Source organism: Columba livia, chromosome 1 (assembly GCF_036013475.1).
Source record: "Columba livia isolate bColLiv1 breed racing homer chromosome 1, bColLiv1.pat.W.v2, whole genome shotgun sequence".
Classification (NCBI taxonomy): domain Eukaryota; kingdom Metazoa; phylum Chordata; class Aves; order Columbiformes; family Columbidae; genus Columba; species Columba livia.
The window spans coordinates 12,228,530-12,249,088 of NC_088602.1; the positions used below are offsets into that span (position 1 = coordinate 12,228,530).

The following is a 20,559-nucleotide window of genomic DNA, read 5'->3' on the forward strand; positions in this document are numbered from 1 at the left end:
AAGATCATCAAGTGCAACTGTCAACCTAGCACTGCCAAGTCCACCACTAAACTATGTCTCTGAGCACCACATCTACACATCTTTTAAATGCTTTCAGGGATGGTGACTCCACCACCTCTCTGGGCAGCCTGTTCCAATGCCTGACAACCCTTTCTGGGAAGAAATGTTTCCTAATATCCAATCTAAACCTCCCCTGGCACAATTTGAGGCCATTTCCTCTCATCCTATCACTTGTTACTTGGGAGAAGAGACCAACACCCTCCATGCTACAACCTCCTTTCAGGTAGTTGTAGACAGTGATAAGGTCTACCCTCAACCTCCTTTTCTCCAGGCTGAAAAGCCCCAGTTCCCTCAGCTGCTCCTCATCACACTTGTGCTCCAGACCCCTCACCAGCCTCGTTGTCCTTCTCTGAACTCTCTCCAGCACCTCAGTGTCTTTCCTGTAGTGAGGGGCCCAAAACTGAACACCATATTTGAGATGTGGCCTCACCAGTGCTGAGTACAGGGGGACAAACCCTGCCCTGATCCTGCTGGCTATACTATTCTTGATACGAGCCAGGATGTTGTTGGCCAATTTTTAAAATAAATATAGTTAAGTCACTCACAAAATTTAAGAACTGAAAACTCAGGTTAAAAGGACTTGGAGTCTCAGAACGGTTGCTGAAAGTCAACTTCTAAAAGTGCATGTCCCTCACAGGTAAGTCCAAGAGGGAATTTGAACATACGCGTTGCTTTTGCTCATCCTTCAGAGAGGTAAGGATTTGAACTCTTCTTGACCCCCAGGAGACCAAAATCCATCTTCCCACTCCAACAGCTACAGTCTCTCTGCTGGTGTGGGAGGACTTCTTGTTTATAAAACACATTTTTTGGTGGATCACTCTCAAGGACATTTGTATGACACTTCTATGTAAATTGTATTTATACAGGCAACTCTATAAGGGGTTGGGTGTCTCTGGATGCCTCCCTGAGCACATCTTCAAAGGCCTTGGATTGAAATACGGAATACAGACGCTTATGCAAAATTGGTATCCAATAATTGGTGAGAACGTGAAATCTTATGCTGCCACTTTTGCTTCCAACGAGTAATTTCAAATTTAGATAAAAATTACAGAACTTTAACATTGGTTTCTTCCATACCTAATTATCCAACACTTCATACTTAAAATTAAGGCCAAGTCCATACCAAGTATATCGGAGCCTGGCCAATCTTTAAAAGTCCGGCTGTTTCTTTGCAGTTTTCCAAATGGGAACTGGAATTCCTGGCTGCCTTTGTACATTTAGAAATTAATACATTTCCTAAAGCACCTCTAAAAAGATGCAGAAGCCTAACTTTAAGTGTCCCTTCATGAAAAACCTTGGAGTGGAGGTGGGATTTTTCAGGAGTGTCTATGCGACTTTGAAGTGAGGTTTATTATCAATGAAAAGTCAGCTCTTTTGTCACTTGCCAGTCCTTAGATAACTTCAACAGAAAAACAAAGGTAAATTCTGCGCTAAAATAGCCATTGCTCCTAGTGATGTAGTAATGGTGACAGGTAGGATAACAGTGAGTTAGCAGGATAATATTACAGTAATCTTTATTAATACAGAAGATTTAAGTTACAGAACATTAGGCAAACCCACCCTCTTACTTCCCCAATATTTGAGGATGAACCGTTACAGACAAGAAAACAATCCAGTTACTTATAGTGCAGTTAATGATTAATTTACACAAAAACTCTTAACAATATTATACTGTAAAATATAAGTGCACGTACAGTATATAAATACAATAGCTTTCAGTTCCTTGTCAGGAACATAATCCAATCACATACATTTTTCAGTTTAATTTAGCTTATGCTAAAGTAGATTTCCATCTTAAATATGTACTAATGTAAACCACACCTAATAAATCTCTCAGTTTCACTCCCTGCATCTTAACTTGCAATTTATACTACAGTACTTTAAAAGTGGAAGGAACACTCTTATTATTCAGAAGAGGTTTCTGTCAGAATTTCCTGTCTCTTAAATCTTTGGCAATGTTTCACAGGAACACTCTTATTATTCACACTTAGTAGTTTTTCACTACATGACATTTTAGTCTTATCCAAAGCAAGATACTCTGTTTCCTGACTCTTTCCATTTGAAAGAGTTTGCCACATGAATGCACTATGTGAGTGTTGAAATAACGAAAATCCTACACTGTAGGAGAAAATCGACATTGTGCAAAGCATATTAATAAGCATTTTAAAGATTCAAAAGATACAACATCGTCAGACACGGTAACACTGGCCCACTGCACAAATGTGCTACTTCATAGCTGGTCGGCCAGTGGCAACATGTGTCTGAGAATCTGCTCCTTGACAGGCTGGTCCATAGTCAGACATGGCATAAGATGTGTCAGCGTTTGTATTTGGGCCAGGTTTGGGCCAGGTTATCCAAACTTTGATGGCTAAGATGAGGTTGTTCAAACGTACCAACCTTTTAAACAAGTCGCCTGACTTTCAAGAAGATATGTTGTGTTCTCCTGGGCACCAAGGCCACCCATTTATGCTCTAGTTCCCAGCTCAGCAAATCTTCATTGATGGAACCATGCCAATATTCACTTGCACCAGTCAAAAATCACCACTAAACTCTGAACTGGTCAAGTCCTCCTGCACCCTGGCAGAGGCACCTTCTCAGAGCTGCTCGCTAGGGCACAGTCGATGCAGAACCGATGATATGAGTGGACTTGACAGTCCTTTATTCTCCAAACACATATGGTAGTAAGATGCAAAACTAACAGGAAAAACGTCTCTCATTTGAATCCTATCAGTCCTACTAAAAATGTTCCATGTAGAAGTATTTAATGTCAAGTAAAATATGCTGCATAGAAATATATTCTACCAGCATGTGGTTTAGGTAAGCAACAGATTCATTTTGAAACAGATGGAAAAACTTAAGATTCAATGTTTTTTTAAACAGCTTAAAGACTAGAAAAGCTGTAAGACTAAAAGCTGAAGGTACCTTTTGCCTCTCTGCTAACTACCTGTGTCTGCTCCTCTGTGGCACTTTCACATGAAAGGTTAATTCTATACTTTGAAGTGCCTGCCAAGTATTTAACTTTGTTCACGCTAAAATGAAAAAAAGAGAATTGCTCAGGACTATTGCTTGAACAAATACATTCGGTTTGAACTATATGCAGTAACCAATCCCTATCAGAAATGCCCTTATTCACACAGAGGTGAAAGTGCTCAAATGCAGTCACCACATGGTAGACGATTAGAGAAATACTCTCAAGAGAAAATACAGATATTTCTAGCAGTATATTATTCTAGCATTGTAGCGCCAAATGGTTGATTACCAAATGGTAGATTTCTGAGGAATATGCTGAAGGCAAGTAAAATATTACATATGTTTCTATCTCAGTTTGTATGAATACAGTAGAGAGGTTTTGGCATACAATATTTCTTGAGTGAATGTTATAATTAAATATATTCCTTACAAAAAGGAGTTTCTTTGTAACAGAAATGAGTATGATAAATACAGTTCTATTACTGTACAAAATATAGAGTGTTTTTAGAAAACAAGACCAAAACTATAGCTTTAGTATTTAGAGTGAAAGTCATTTATGAGGCATGAGTGAGAAAGTCAAATATGAACCCTGAAAACCAGGGTTCCAGCTGGGGACTCAGCATGCAGCCCTCCTGAACAATACTAATTTCTACCCAATTACCAACTTATCAACTCGTCCTTTTTTTCTTCCAAAATGGACAGAAGCAGCAAAAATCAGTAAAGGGCATGTTAGAACCTATTTAAGACAGAAGATAAGAATGCAAAAATAATTATTATATGTTCCAGTAAAAATATACATTAGGAGTCTACAGACTTCTAGCAACAGGTAAAAAAAATACAGTATTTCATATGTTTGTATAGTTGAAATTAAGGTTAAAGAAATGGTGTAAAAAATGGGTCAGCAGTTACCAAAATGTTCAAAAATAAATGACTTTTCATTTGTGGTGTTGAATGTTTTTGCATCGCTAAAGAAAGTAATATTGCTCTGCTAAAATACATCCTGTAACTTTTGATTCAAAATCCAAAGGGGATATATATTATTACTTCCTAAAAAAATATCATATTTCCACATGTATACTCTCCATCTCATATAAACCACACCTCTCTACAAAGTCCCAGTAGTTGAAAGCAAGTCCGGAGATAACCCACTTCTTCAGACAACCTGTGGCAGGTGGTGCGGGCAGGAGAAAGGGCTTCCAAGCAGACACCCCTGCTGCTCACAGCCCTGGGGAATCACAAGTTCTCTCACAAATAACCCACAGCTTATACATGTGACAGTACAGCAGAAGCTCCATTGCAGAAAATAGTGTCTCATTCTTTCCTTTCTCATACAGAAATTAATGCCTTGAATCTTTAATCTGCTCTGGGCAGTCAGAGCTTCATGGCTCTACGGAGTATCCGTCGCCATCTCCTTGGAGCGGAGCTCTGGCCATGCTGAACAGCTCATGGTACAGGAACATATAGGAACAGATCATGCAAGATGGCAAGAACACTCCTAACTAGCTACCTTTTGGTCTAATAAAAGACCCAACCTTTTTGTCTAAACCTTACTTTACAGGATTGTCTATTTTTCAACTTAAAATGTTTGGCATAAAAAAAAGCCTTTATGCTTACTGTCGTGTAACCCACCAGCAGCAGTGGTCTGTGATGCTGACCAGGAAGGGTTTGGTCGTTCCAGTTGCTTGAAAAACTCCTTCAGAGTCAATGGGAAAAGACTGAACAGGAGTAATGGTCATTCTGCACAGAGCCCTCTGATTCCAGTCATACCAGCTCCCAGGAACCCGAGCCAGGCAACTGCAACCGCCCAAAAGTTTTTCGACAGCAAACATTCAAGTCCCCAGAATGGAAATGAAATGGAAATGAAAAACAGGGCTGCTCTTTTCTAAGACTAGAGCGTCTCTGGTTCACCGGGGTGCAATTCACCAAGAGACGGTCATCACTGAGCTCCCACTTGAACCCTTACAACAGAGCTGGCGTGAGAACAGCAGTGCCTGGACTTGGGGCCTAGATATGATGGATGGACTGACTTTCAGCTTTTGTGAGGAGAAAAGCATCTTGACTTCCTTATAAAAATTATTTTTTTCTTGCAAATAACCTATCATGGTATTAGCCTTCTATTTTCATGGCTACATTTTAAATCCTGACATCAATTCAGTTTTCCACTAGATGAACAGAGGTTGAGAGCAAAGGGGTTAATTCAGGTAGCAGATGGGAAAGAACAAAGGAAAGAACAAACAACAGAGTGAGAAGGGGCTGTATGCTATTTTTCAAAAATATATACATATTCCATCTGAATTTGTCCCATATGTAGGTTTGCCATCCATCTGGGGTTCCTTGTTAAGGAACAAAATAGTTCACAGTGCCTGGTTATTACTATAAACCAGCCATCCGGTTTGTAACATTTAAACCCGCAGAGATGCTCTCTGTCGCGTTAGCTACCACTGTAGATGCAGGATAAATGATTTCTTCAACTGTCACATATGTCCCTGTTAAAAATCCAACAACTCCAACGACTGCTATAAAAACATCTTTAACTATCGTCCATAAACTTAAGTTTTCCTTGTAGAAAGTGAGAATTTCGACCAGAGGCGGCAGAATCAGTGCCAGAGTGCTGCTGCTGACAGCTCCCACGAAAGAAATCACCAGGTCCAGACGAGGGATCAAAACCGCTACAGCACCTAGAACAGAAGAGTAACGATGGCTTCAGATTCAACACCCTCAAGAAAAACAAAACCATGGCAAACACATAAGCTACTGCTTCAGTCTTTTAAGAGAGGTGTATTCACTATTTTTCCAGCTACGAGTGGTGTGTACCATATAGATTATTGCATGTATTCGTGAGTATGATACATCTTCATGCTCATCTGAGACACTCAGTTTCCATTCTGACCTTCTGCATGAGCTGGCAGAGCTTCAAGTTAAAATCTTTTTGTAGATAAATGGTAAACAAATTTGGCCTGCAAATCACAGAGAAATGAGAAATATGAAATTGTATGGGGATTATTTATTTTTTCCATCATTGTTGAGTTTTTAAGATGAAAGAATGAAGTTCAGGAAGGGCAACATGCTGCCCAGGAGACATGGGCAAAAATACATTACCGTTGATTACTATATATTACTAATAATCTAGAAGTGCCATAAAATTACTCAAAATGAACCAAACTCGTGGGCCACTTGGCAGTCTCACAATTATTTAAGTCACTTTTACTTACAAACTTACCTCTTGAAAAATCTTGGTCTATACAATTGCATTCAATTTGTAAAACAACACTATAACAGTTGCCCAGTTAACTAAATGAGAACATCCCAAGGCTGCACACAAGGCCCACTGAGCCTCTTAGCACAGCGTGGTGGGTCTCACCTCCTGCAACCGAACCATTCACAGGAACAGAGCCCATCACATTGGACCAGAACTACTTCTGGTTTTAACTCCTTTGGCTGGCAAGCTTAGGCAAGGTACCCCAGTACTAACTCAGGTACACCCATTCTCACATCATGATTTGAGTCCTGTTTAGAAAACAGCTTTCAAAGGCCAGCTGAGCACATGCCTCTGTAGGATCCCCTATATGTGGTGGAAATGTCATTTTTCTTTTCCATGGACATATCACCTTCTACCTGTCAGACATAAACATTTGCAGCATCTGCCTGCTTGCCATCTTCTATCGCTTCTCATCAGGACAAGAAAGCAATTCGGAAGAAAGGGAATGGGGAAAACTGCTGTAAAAGCCACCAGCAAATAAAAAATACCACATAATATATTTTGTTTCTTCCATACATCCTTTCTTAACATCCTTTCTTACACCATAACAACAGCATGTTTTCTTTAGAGCAACCCCTCCACCAACCAAATGTTATGTAAACAATGTTTATGGCGGTGAACAAATGGAACAAGCAGGAAGGAAATCCTCACACAACATGTGAGGATGAAAAACAGAAGGTGCATATCAGCTTTATAAATTCTCAAGATGAGCTTTCTATTTGCAGAGCATCTTTGCTGTGGGCTGAATGCCACCAGCTGCCTTGAATTTTGATAACTTCGATTCTGAAAGGCAACATACTCAGATTATGTCAGGTTTGATGCCCTCCATTCAAAATATCTTACTTGGGAAAAACTGTATTGGTGAATACACTCAAAATTCACTTGCAGAGCACAACAGTTATTTGCTGCTATATCAGGTAACCATTTGCTACGTATTTTAATAAAAACCCTAACTTAAAGAGACCTCGCTTAAAAAGGAGATAAGAAGGTACGAGTCCACAGAAGGATAACAGCCTGATCTGTTTGAAATCATGCACAGATCTGCCAAGAAAAATCAATTAACTTGGTCATGCTTGTCATGACTATAGTTTATTAGCAATCTGTGATTTTTACAGAGATCTGAGGCACCACATAGCCAAAGGAAGCCTGGGCAGAGACACAAGTGTCCTTCAGGAAACCTTAGAAATACCCTGACACTCAAAAATAGATAAGCCAAGTTTTCCACCCCACTGTTAAACTGGACCTACTCAGTGCCAAACTGTTTCTTCCATTGCTTGAATACATATAAAGACTGGAAACGTCACATTTACACATTATCTAGGATGATGCTGGATTAAATAAGAAAGGAATCATGCCAAAGTTTACAAAACACACAAAACAGCCACCTCTATAGCTTTTGCAGCCATAACTCCCCTCAAGCACCATGAGTGCCCCAACAACCAGGGAAAAGCGCTCAGACCAGACTTGTAGTCACCACCACTTAAGAGAATGAATCCTGTTGGCAAGTGCTAACCTAAAGATATGCAAATCCTTTCAGTTTTAGGTCAGTCTGCTCCTCTAACAAAGATAAGAGTGACTTGCAAAACACATAATCAGAAACTACAGAGACTACTGACCTTGCAGCTTTAGACATTTTGGAGCATCACAATTAGTTGCGTCTTGCTTTAGCACATATCTTGAGATGCTGGATGAAGTGTCCTTTAGCTGAATGTTGCTCATTATATGCTAAAATTACTATGCAACCAATATGCAAATGTGTAACCAATTGGCTCTTTAGGACTGCCATGAGTAGGGATAAGATTTTGTATATAATGGCTGTTACTTTCTTGCTGTTGTGCTGGGTTTATTCCAGCATCCAGACTTGTGCAACCCTGTAATAAACAATATCTCGTCTCTGTGTGCTACAATTTGGCTTAATTGCACATTGAGTGACAGAATCCTATTTTTGGGACAACAGACTGACCAGGAAGCGTGCTTGGTGCTTCCACAGCAATGTACAGTTCATATATAACTGAAAAGTGCAGCTGAAGTACATTTGCAATGACTGCTGAAACTCTCAGCTAGCGAATACGTTGAATGTGTTCTTGTGAAGCAACAGAGGGGGCTGCACATTTATTATCTTGCCACTTTAATAGATGTAGTGGGTGTAGTCATTAAATATAGATTTGCAACTTCTGCAATAGACCTCTTTCAATGCTACATGTGTCCAGAATTTAGAAGGTACTCATTAATTTATAGTTCATAGTTTTGTTTGGAACGTTCTGCTTTATTACAAATAATGAGATTATTTTTCATACTTTTTTTAAATTGGAAAAAATAAGAGCACAGTTTATAATTGCTTCAGGTTATAGAAAAGCAAAATGCTGTGTGTTGGTGTGTTGGTTTGGATCTCATAAAAAAAATCTGTTCGGTTCACATACATTTGTGTGAAACTGGATTTTGCTGTGGGAGGCAGTTTGGAAATGTGTTTCAAGGTTTTAATTAGTGTCTTATTTATCCTCTAACATCCAAGAGAAATAAAACTCATGTTTCTTATCTACCAAAGGATGTCCTCAAGAGTTCAGAGAGGGGCCCAAGTTTCCAGGAGAAGTAAACAAGGGCCATTCCTACAGGCAGAGAGTCTGGTCTTCCCAGCCACACATAGGTTTTAAAGTAGAGAATCAAGAAGAAATTCTGAAACTTTATCAACAGCCATGAAACCTTCTGGTTTGGAAGCTCTGGGAAGCTCAGCTGAAGAAGGAAATCCTACAATATCAAAACAAGACACATTTATTGGCCAACTGTTAAACTGTCTTCAGGTTTGAATAAAAGAGCAAGAGCCACATGAACAAAGCATCCCACAGAGATAACGAGTTTCCAACATATTAATTCTACCTTAAACTCTGCAACCTAACCTCAAAAACTAGTAATGATGGATTTCCCAGCCTGTCTCAGCCATGGAGTCACCCATTTGTGTCAGTTGGGGCTTTTTTAGGGGAGAAATACTATAACAGAATGTTTCTATTTTCTTAGGGAACAGATTCCAGTGGAAAGACATTTTACTCTGTTCATATTATAGTGTTGCTTCTTTTACAACTTTCTCTCCTTGTTACAGAAACAGTGCATCACTAATCAGACTTGCTTGCTGAAGTGATTTCAGAAAAAGTTTTGCCATCTCATTACTACCCACCCTAAGTGCATTATAACTGCAGATGAAGTCAAATATGTGATTATCATATTCCAATACTTCCTCTAGTAATCAAATATTGAGTTACTTTATTTCTATCAAAAAGTAATGCATATGCCATGCTAAATCCTTGAGCAAGTTGGGCACTATTGTAATTAGGATATATGGATCTAAGTAAAAACTGAATTATAATTTTGGTCCTATCCATACACAGGTCAGAAGCAAAACATATTCTGACTTCATCAGGAGAATTTAATGATACAGCTCACTTAAAAAAGCCTTTTTTTCCATGTTTCCAGTAGGATTTAATTTATTTATAAGTATCTTACAGGAAGCCAGAAAGCAATTTTGACATTTAAAAGGCTCATGATATTGGTAATTTCTACTAAATTTTCTTTTAGGCTAATAGTAAAGCTATTTAATATTTCTTTACTAAAGTAATTTCCATGTTCTGTACATGACTGACATCTCCCACCTTGGCTTGCAGAGGGGCAAAACAGTGCGTGCTGTGCGGCAGACAACACCTGCACAATGCAGACATATCGGGAGAGCCACAATAAATCATTTAACTCTTTTACAAAACTGTAACATACTACATCACAATTAAAACAATTCACATTTTAAAAACAAGCTACAAAATCTAACAAAATTTAGTATTTTTTTAAAAAGCTGTCCGTTCCTTTAAATAAAGGACAAAAAATAATGCCTTCCTTGAGAGTTCCACAGTGGGAAATGAACGGTGTTTTGATATGTATGTACAAAAGAATATGAGACCAAGTAGAAATTTGTTACTTATCTGAAGATAAACTAATGCAAATAATCACTTAAGAGCATTTGTGAATAATTTACAGAGCTTGCACACAGGTAGAAAGAAAGCTACATATTGATAATGTGGTTTAAAAGAATTATTTTAGATAAAGATCCTGATATTATTGTGATTCAGAAAAGTATTTTTTCTGGCGAGAGATGTTAATTAACTTGGGTTTGAGGTGGTGTTTGTTGTAGCTGTTCTTTGAGACATCAAAAGACTGTAAGATACATACAGAAGATAATTTCTTTAATAATTATTTAGATTCAGTCTTCACCAAAAATACTTTTCTTAACCCAATTACTTAAAAAGCATGCTTTTAAATACCAGCTCGGCCTCAAACCCAAAACTAATCAGAAAAAGGAACAAAGCAGAAGATGAATTGCAGCTATACTATGAAGTGACAATTTCTGCTTTCACACAAGAGATACATCTTGCACGCAGAACCACCACACACATCATTCGGTTTGGCTTTATTCTCTTTGGAATGAAAAACTCTTCCATCAGTGTCTTCCTGCAACACAGAGTGTGAAGAGCCACAACATACTTCACATCATTTGCCCTCACACTAACTCACAGTTCATGATTGCTCTGCCCCATGTTAGTAGGAAAGACTCAGCTCACACAGGAGAAGATGGTTTCAATATCTTGATCCTTCATGAAGAGAAGTAACACGGGACATGACCCCAACACACAGCAGAGTCCTGCCAGGGAATGGGCAGATCCATCCCTTCCTCATAGCCCTCCGCATCAGTTTCTCAAAGAACTGTAAGTAAATTCATTTTTTGCAGCACTTTGCATCAGAGATTTCAAAGCCGTTTACAAATGGTTTTATGTTTACAGTCTTTTTATTCCTTATGCAGAAAGATGCATAAAGAATGATGTCAGACCAAACAGTGATGTAACAAGGGCACTGAGTCCAGTTTTCTTAACAGCTCAACTAAAATACCTACAGCCAAGGGTACAGATTGGCACACACCCCTGGCACAGGAGTCCCCTGCCAGGACTGCGTCCCCCCCATGCTGCACTAATACAATCTCTCCCCCTGACTTGTCTGGGCTTTATACAACCCCAAAATTCAGGCAGTGTAATTTGTTCAGTTTCCAGGATCTGTGTTGTAGGAAAATAGGAAATTAGGATTTTAGGCCTATATCAGTGTTATAAGCTGTGCTGCTAAGGCTGCAAGTCTCAGCTTGTCCCCTGTATAGTCCTTACCCAGAACCACGAGCGTGGTTACCTTATGCTTGCTTTGTACCCTTAGTTAAGACATTGATAAATGCTATTCTTAGGGCTGCTGATTTCTATGCTAGACTGGTGAACTATGGATAACAAATGAGACAGGTGGAACTTCAAAAGAAGCTAGTCCTGCGACTGATGACCTGTCGTTCGGTACTTGCCAAGAAAGAAGAAGTAGAACCCGCAGACCACTGGAAGGGAAGGAACCTGAGGATGTCGACAGTGATAGATATCGACAGTGATAGACAGTGATAAATTTTGCTTAGTTGCATAATACCTGTTAGAACCCTATATAATGACTAGTTATACTGCTGTATGATTGTCACTCTCTGAGGAGGTGACCCAACGCTGCTGTTCCTGTGAATCTTCTACAATAAATACTGCTCAGAGTAACCCACAAGAGTTCGAGTCTCTATCCAGCGCCTACCTACGACCTTTTTTCAATCTGCCCCCATTTGAAGCAGAATTCAGTGTCACAACAATCCCAGGCAGGAGGAGGCTGTGTGAGCAGGTACAGATTTACAGGGTCAGGGACGGAGTAGCAGTGATGTGGCCATAAGGACTTGCACACTCCTAAACAAATGTCAAAGTGGTAGTTAATAAAGTGCTTGGCCTCCTCATCCCGTTCTGTCTGAACTCATCAGATCTTCAGAAGTAATGTCTTTTTGCTAAGTGCCTGTCTTGGATGGCAACAAGCAAAGCAAAGCTTTGTGCAAACATATTTCATCATTTAATTAACAACAATCCATGGGCTCACAAACGACACCTGGTTAGACTGTTACATTCAAAACATTGTGTGGATTCCTCTCTACAGTAAATTTATTTGAGCTTTGCTACCAATACTTTATCACACAAGTATTTTTAGACATACATCAGTGAAATACTGTAAACAACTGCTGTATGTAGCTAGATTCAACAAATTAACATAAAGCATGCAGCAAAACTAATTAATGTTTAACTCTAAATGGATGATCCTATGCCATTACAGTACTGACACTGTTCCCACTGCCACTCTCCTTTAGACACCTGATTCCACAGATCCAACAGAAATGAGTCTGCAAGTAAACTTCTGTCCCCTTTGTCTCACTCAAAGTATGCAGTATGTATTAATATATCAAGCTATGTTGCAGGAAAGCAGGCAGTGATCCATGACTGCTTTGCTGTCTCATAATAAAAGCAAGATGCAGGCAATAAGAAGTTAAAAATAAAATTTTGTCTTGCCATCACCCTTCAAAATACAGTTTTAATTATACACCTTTTGATTACTATATAAAATGAAAAAAAATAATAATGTAATTAAGATTAAATCGAACTTATTTACCTTCAATCTTAAGCCACTATACTTTGCTCCATAAATACTAAACATGTACATATGAAGGCAAAACATTGCCAAAGACACCATTAAGAACAGCTAAAATTACTTATTTTTATCCTTCAGGCTTCTTGTACTATTTAATAATCAAATTTTACATTTCTTTATTAAAGATTATTAAAGAAACAGCTGATTAAGATGATAAAAATATATACATGACTGTGGAATCTATTTGGCAAAATAGAATCCACCGGGATACCAAAAAATCATATTAGCTGTGTCAGATAAATTATCTTTTCTAATCACCATCTAAGGACTAAAGAATTTATTAAATAACAGATAAAGTTAGCTCACCCCTCCTTCCCCTAAGTATTAAATAAATTACAGAACAAGGAGATTCTGTTCTGGATAACTGTAATAAAACTTCTGAGCTAAGAGCCTCTGACCTGTATTTGGGGGTGTTGTATGTGCTGCAGCTTTCCTCAGCAGGAATACATTAATTTGCGCATTTCCAAGCCAGAAGGAGGGAACTCAGTTTGCTGAAGGAGGGAACTCATGACTCTAGCACAGAGGAGATGGAAGCAAGGACAAACTAACTCCTTCTCACTTCACTCTGTCTTGTCTTTGAAAGGTCACAGAAACTGCAGGAGATCCCTGGTGCTTGGGGAAAACAAATGTCCTCAAGAGAGGCCAAAAGAATAACCCAGGGAAACACAGGCAAGTCAGCTTCACTTTGGCCCCTGGACAAATCATGGAGCAAGTCATGCTGGAGCACATTTCTGGGCATGTGAAGGACCAAAAGGTGACTGGAAACCGAAAATGTATTTATCCAGGGCAAATCATATGTGACCATCCTGACTGCCTTCTCTGACACCATGACTGGATTTATGGAAGAGGGCAGAGCAGTAGATGTCATTTACCTCAACTTTGAAAAGGTCTTTGACACTGTCTCCTACAATATTCTTGTATAAGAGTGGAGGGAAAACAGATGGGTAAAAAACCTCACTAGGAAAAAGAATCATGGTTAATGGGTCATACCCTACCTGGAGGATCGTAAAAATCCTATGGTTAGTAGGGAAAGTAAAAGCTTCCTATAGCTGATGAAAACACGGAATGATCACTTAAGATGACATGAATCACGTTCTTTAAGCCTAGAAAACAATAACGCTCATTATAATACTAATTTCTCTCATAAATGTCCCTAGTAACAGTGCTGAAAGTAGGCTGGCATATTGAAGTCCAAATTAATTTAAAGCATTGATTTTCGATCATGATTCAAAGCTGGATTAAAACTTATATTTTCATAGTGATACTACATTTTTTTTTATTTCCTAATTAAAATGGCTTAAAGAGACATTTATTCTTGCTTATTTACAGCTTCAGTTGATATGTTATATTATTTAAATAACAGAAGTGCTAAGGAACTTACAAACTAAGTACTTCAGTCCCCAGAGAAATTTTAGACACTTTCTAATGGGAAACCACTCTATGATTTCACCAAATGTTAAAAGCTTTTCATAAAAAGCAAATGCTTGGATTCTTATGTAGTTATTTAAGTATCTGAACTGGGCTGCTTATTATGGGCTGGGAAAATGCATACGTTTGTGGTACAAGCAAAACCTATTGCCTATGGCACGTCCTACATTATTATATATAATATTATATTAATATTACTGACATGCTCATAACTAACTTGTGAATTTGCTGCAGTATTATCAAAAATAAATTTTAAAATAATGCCCATAAAATGACAATGATCAGACGGCAGTGGGATGACCAGTGCATTTCCAAAATGACGCTTTGAGCAGCTGGTGGCACAGGCACGAGTTAGTTGAAGCCCGCTGTGCTCATTGATGACACAGACAACCAAGCTGCCAAGTGCCCCGGCTTCCCAGAGACAACCACGTGCAGGAGTGAGTTGGGGTTCAGCTCCATGTCGACAGGCTTAGACAGATTAAGCACTGAATTATGGCCTGCAGTCCCAATCCATCAAAAAATACAGCCATCTGCAGATGGTTTTAATCTTAATTTGTTGGCACTTCATCTCGCAAAGTGAAGTTCGGAGAGAGCAGCTTGCTTCAGCACATGGGAAACCTGACTGGAGAAGGCGCAGCTGCCCACAGCTCAGCATGGGGACATTCGGGGGCAGCGTGTCCACAGCACCGTCCCCTGCTTAGCATCCATTGTTTATTTTGTACAACCCAAGTAAATCAATACCAAATACAGATACCTGACTGCATATCGCAGGCCTGTCTTGCTATAAACTATCTTTTAGCTGTAATTTTCAAAGAGCTCACCATCACATTTTCAGGGCTCACCATCATGTTAGGAATCGGAAGGGACCTGAAAGATCATCCTGTCCAATCCCTCAATTGATGGGAGAGGAAAAATAAAACCTCGTGCTCACAGAGGTGATACCAGAATGGGGGGACTCAGGTTCAGTGCTCTCCTCAAGAAGCTGTGGTTTAAATCCCACTTTGAGTGTCCCAAACACTGAGTTTATACTTTTCACCTACAAAACTATCTTTCAATTATTTTTATTTTTCTAAACATAATGCTATTAATTAAATCACCCAACAAAGTTTTCAAAAACTTTCATTTCACTCCTGAGTCATAAGATTATGCAAGCTGTGTCTGTTTTTCAAAGAGCCCTAAGCTGTTGATTCACTGAAATTTTGCCAGAGGAATTCTCAGATTTTCTGCAGGGTTTTTAAAAAACAGCTCCATGGCAACATTTCTAAAGGAAATAAAACATCAAAATACAAATGATCTAGCTGCTAAAGTCTCATCATGACTTCTGAGAAAGCAGTTTTCTGAAATAAGCATGTTTTCCACCGTTCTCGTTTAGCAAACTTAAAGTCACATTTCAAATCAGCTTTTTTTCCTAAGAATGAAGCAGTTTAGCTTCCCGCCCTATAACAGCAGGCAGCCTTCAGGCCAAGAAATTTTCTGTTAAAAAAACAGGGAACTGCTGGAGAGAGTCCAGCACAGGGCAACAAAGATGATTAGGGGAGTGGAGCATCTCCTGTGTGAGGAAAGGCTGAGGGAGCTGGGGTTCTTTAGCTTGGAGAAGAGGAGACTGAGGGGTGACCTCATTCATGTTTACAAATATATAAAGGGTGAGTGTCAGGAGGATGGAGCCAGGCTCTTCTCGGTGACAACCAATGGTAGGACAAGTGGTAATGGGTTCAAGCTGGAACACAAGAGGTTCCACTTAAATTTGATTAGAAACTTCTTCTCAGTGAGGGTGACAGACACTGGAACAGGCTGCCCAGGGGGGTTGTGGAGTCTCCTACTCTGGAGACATTCAAACCCACCTGGACACCTTCCTGTGTAACCTCATCTGGGTGTTCCTGCTCCAGCGGGGGGATTAGACTGGATGATCTTTTGAGGTCCCTTCCAATCCCTGACATTCTGTGATTCTGTGTGTATTCATGAGAGCCAGTGACTTGAGGGATTTGCACAGGGTGTAGCCATAGGATGCGGGTTGCTCAGAAACATCAGCGGGTCAAACCAGCACCTTCCTGAGAAGGAGAGACAGCAGAGAAGCAGAAAGCGTGTGGGTGGATTATGGACTGGAAAACGAACATTTTTGAAGTCTACCGGGAGCCAAGCAGTGCAGCCAGTCCTAAGAAATGGTCAATGAAAGCAATTTTCAGCACTGTAAATGTGCCAGAACAAGAGAGCTTACAAATCCCCCATGGTTGTAACTCTTGGAATTGTAGTTCCCGCAATTTTGTCTCTCTCTTCATAGGCAAAAGGAAGGCATTGCACCCTTAGAAATAAAGTTTTTAATCTGTGCATAGGAAATCTGTTTTCAGCATATTTCACTTGCACTGGTCCGTTTGGTAGCTTTGGGCATTGCACTTCCCCTGCCCATGCCTTGGCTTCCTTATCTGCAAGATGGCAACAACAGCAGTGAGTTCCTTTGTAAGGCACTTCAACAGTGATAGATAAAAATAATATGAAAATAATAACCTTTAGTATCATTGCAGTAGCTGTTAGAGCTTTAATACTTACATTGGAACTCCGATATCAAAGAGCATTACTCTTAATTGCCCACATGCCTACGCAATAAATGGTAAATAAGGAACTGAGCTGATGTTATATGATCAGAATCCTTTTTTTGGCTATCCTCAAATGCTTTGCATTCTGTCTTAGGAATGTTTTCCTTGCTGTACCAAACCCTACCATAATCCTTTGGTAATGCTTTTAAGTGGACAGAGAAACTATTACGTGTAAATACACTTTACACAGCAGCATGGACTCCCACAGGGTAAAGGCAATACTAAATACCAAGCACAAGATATGACTGTACTATAATGCCATTTTTTAACTAGCAGGCATTACAACCACCACTGCCAACATTCTGGGAAGTTTCAGTTACCCAAAGGAAAAATGGTGCCTGCTGGCAGCGTTCCAAAGAAGATGCAGAAACCTGGAGAGGCAACTAAATGTGCTTCCAGTCATAGTTCATCTGAGATGAGCGTGAAACATAGTGCTGAATATCTACCCTGTAGCCCTTTAGATAATAATTTTCTAACTTTCCATGGGAAAAAAACCCAACTTTTTATCCCCAACAGTTACTGATGAGTCGATGTTTAAACAACTCAATCTCCCTTTCATTCTCAAAAAAAACTGTCTAAAAAATGTAAGATTTCAGAAGAAATCATTAAATAAACTTTAATTTAAATTAGGTAATAGGTTTTTACTTAGCAGCGTAATTAAACAATAAACAATTAAAGATAAAAGGGTTTTCTTTTTCATCATATAAACTACTCTGTTACCCCAAAGTTTAATGTCAACATAAAAGGACATGTAAAAGGAGACACAGACCATAGGCACTGGCTTCTATTTACCTGTTTCAGCACGGGTTTGTATTAGATACAGCTTTCAGAGAACACCCTCTCTTGAAGTCAGGAAAAAATACTGCAGAAGTAAATGTTTTATGGGAAAATGCCACCCCCTGAGGAATATAAGCCAATTCAGGCAGTCTGTGAAAAACAACATGATTCTCTTCCAATTAGCATTATCTACGTGATGGTGACACCAAGAGATGGCACCACCCTGTGGGACCCCAGCCAGCTGGGACAAAGGCCCCAAAAAGGAGCTGGTTTTCTGCTGCAACATCCACAGGTGCTCTCACAGTAACTAACCTGAGCACCTAAAATCTCACTTCTCACACGAGTCTCTTTGCAACCCTGAATTTCATCGTCTCTATGTTTATACTCCTTCCACACCCTGAAACAAAGATCTATTTTCATGGTGTTTAATGTTTTCCTGTAGCGCCAAGTCCAGCACAACCACCACATTTCTGAGAAGCCAAGCTTGCCAGCTGACCCCTCAGGACAGCGCCAAGCATCAGGCCACAGACTGGGAAACAAGTATCACCTGCCCTTTTTTTAAATCACGTCAAAGAAAATATGAAATCCAAAGGGTATAAGACTAAAGTGATTCCCCAGCTGAGTCCCCTGATGTCCCAGACTACATTAGTCATTGACATTTCACTGACAGATGCAACACAAATGAAATTACGCTACAATCTGTTTACACAACATGGTAAGTGTATGTACCTACACTTGGTCACCTAAGAGAATCCCTTATAGAAATGAATATGAGAAGATACCCCACCTGCACAGGTGAGCTGGCTCTGTGCCATGTATCCTCACCACTGGAATTCTGCACTTTCTCATATTCTAATAAGAATTTGTGCAACATCAACTTCCAGACAAGCAATCTTCGCTATCCATTTTTTGACAATTAAAGCTCTATCCACTGTCAGAAGTCAACCAACTATTTATTGGCTATAGATAATACACTGAACTTTGTAATCTTCCTTCAAACAAGCATACTTTCCATCACCTTTTTTGTTGTATATTGTTATTAATATATGACACTCCTCTGCCTAAAAGCCATTAGTTCTATGCCCGTTCCTCAGTCACAACACAGTACTTTGAGCTCAGGTTCAACTACTTAATTACCTTATTATCTCCCCTTTCTTCTCAGAATGTCAATGTTCCCACAGCTGTTTAAAACACTATCCAAAACACCAGTGTGTTATGTATTCCTCATTATTTATGAGTGTGATGCTCTGTATTGTCTGTTCATTCTATCAGCTTTAATTCTAATTTTCAGATGATGGGCAAAAGCACCAACTAGAGTCACATCTAGTAGTGATTCCACCAGATAGCCTTTAAAAATAGCCTGAATTCTGTATCTGGCAACAATGATAGCTTCTTTATGAGATATCAGATAATCACTATTTAATTAACCTGACATGGTTACTTTCCAGTGATAAATTGCCATAATTTTGTGTGATGAAAACCTAAATTTACATCTGTGCCTTTATAAATTATTTTTCATCTAGCAATCTGCCATGAAAAAAAAAAAAGGGGGGGGGGAGTTTGGCAAGATCGATTTTACATAAAACCATTTTGATTGCCAGCAATCACATATTCATCTTTTTCTTATTTGAGACCTCTCAAATAACAGGTCCATTTTGCATTACTGTTTATACATGTCACTTCCTAATAGAAATAGGTAAACCTCATTGTCGCATCATTGCTAAGATTTTACTTCTGATAAACCCCAAAACAGTCATCTCAATTAGATCAAGCTAACAAAAAAAATCTTCAGGGTATGTAATAGTATCTCCATACTTAGATAGAAATACTTGCATTAATAAAGATTTACTGGAATCTTCTTGTGGAAATTATGGTCTTCATCTCTATGGTCTAAAATAGTGTAAACTAAAACAAAAAAGTGAACTACAGTATTTTTGAAATTCATCAGACTCCTAACTTTTTACAATCAAAGGTGCAATGACTTCATCATTAGCTCTAGATCACACTACATTTATAACGTAATATTCAAATTTAGAGTACTTTTATTACACAAAATTAACCCTGTGGGGTGAGTAGAGGAAAGACCTCATACTGGGTTTTGTTCTCAAAATACTGGATGTTGGCATACAGCTTTACTATCGACCTATATTGAGGGAGTAGTTTATTCCTTGCCGAGAGCCTTGTATATATTGATTTAAGGATGTGATTAAAACCATGGAGTTGGAATATTGATCTATCCATTGTCAGTGTAAGAATCAATTTAGAAAACAAGTGAATTATTAAGAACACAAACTGCTACGAGTTTTGTCAGTATAATAGAAGAGATGATACTGCTGTTTATAGATGAGATGGGAAGAATATCCATTCATTAGTTTTCCTCTAAAGAAAAAGTCATGAAAGAAACAAGAAAAAGAAATTATGAAAATACTCACGGGAGAACAGTAATATCAAACTCTATCAGAATCGACTAAAAAGATTTTCCAATGTAAGTACAAGGATGAAAAATTATAGTAGACATGGATTTGAGTAAAAGGAGCTTATGATAAGATAGATCAGTATTGACTGCTGCTTTTTGGGATAAACAAAACCTGGTGGTTGGATCCATCTTGAATGTAAAGAGAATGTCATAGACAATCATGTTTTATAGGTTAGGCATGGCTGAACACCATAGGGTACTTTGGAGACTGTGAACATGGTCAGAAAACGCAGTAGGTCAGAACTTTGCTCTCAGTCCCACAAGCAAACATCCATCCCTCAATGGTAATGCTCTGTATTTGTGTGAATGAAAGTTTAGCCTGTACCCCATGGACTGAATTACCCGGCATGTTTAATGGGTAATTACAGTTCATTATTAAAATATTTATTTTATAGAATGGATTTTACATAATGAAATATTTTTTATTG

The 20,559-nt window shown here is 38.9% G+C and overlaps 1 protein-coding gene across 6 annotated transcripts in view; it reads right to left on the reverse strand.

Annotated features, from left to right (window-relative positions):
- Nucleotides 1–20,559, reverse strand: part of SLC36A4 (solute carrier family 36 member 4) — a 128,687-nt gene that overhangs the window by 20,167 nt on the left and 87,961 nt on the right. For 5 of the 6 annotated variants that reach the window (XM_013370619.3, XM_021280128.2, XM_021280132.2 and 2 more), the window contains one exon: nucleotides 1,549–5,708. The exons of the other annotated variant lie outside the window; for it this stretch is intronic. In XM_013370619.3, the coding sequence (XP_013226073.2) occupies nucleotides 5,404–5,708 (305 nt within the window). In that variant the 3' untranslated portion in view covers nucleotides 1,549–5,403. Of the gene's footprint in view, nucleotides 1–1,548; nucleotides 5,709–20,559 lie in introns of those variants that run through there. 6 annotated transcript variants of the gene reach the window in all.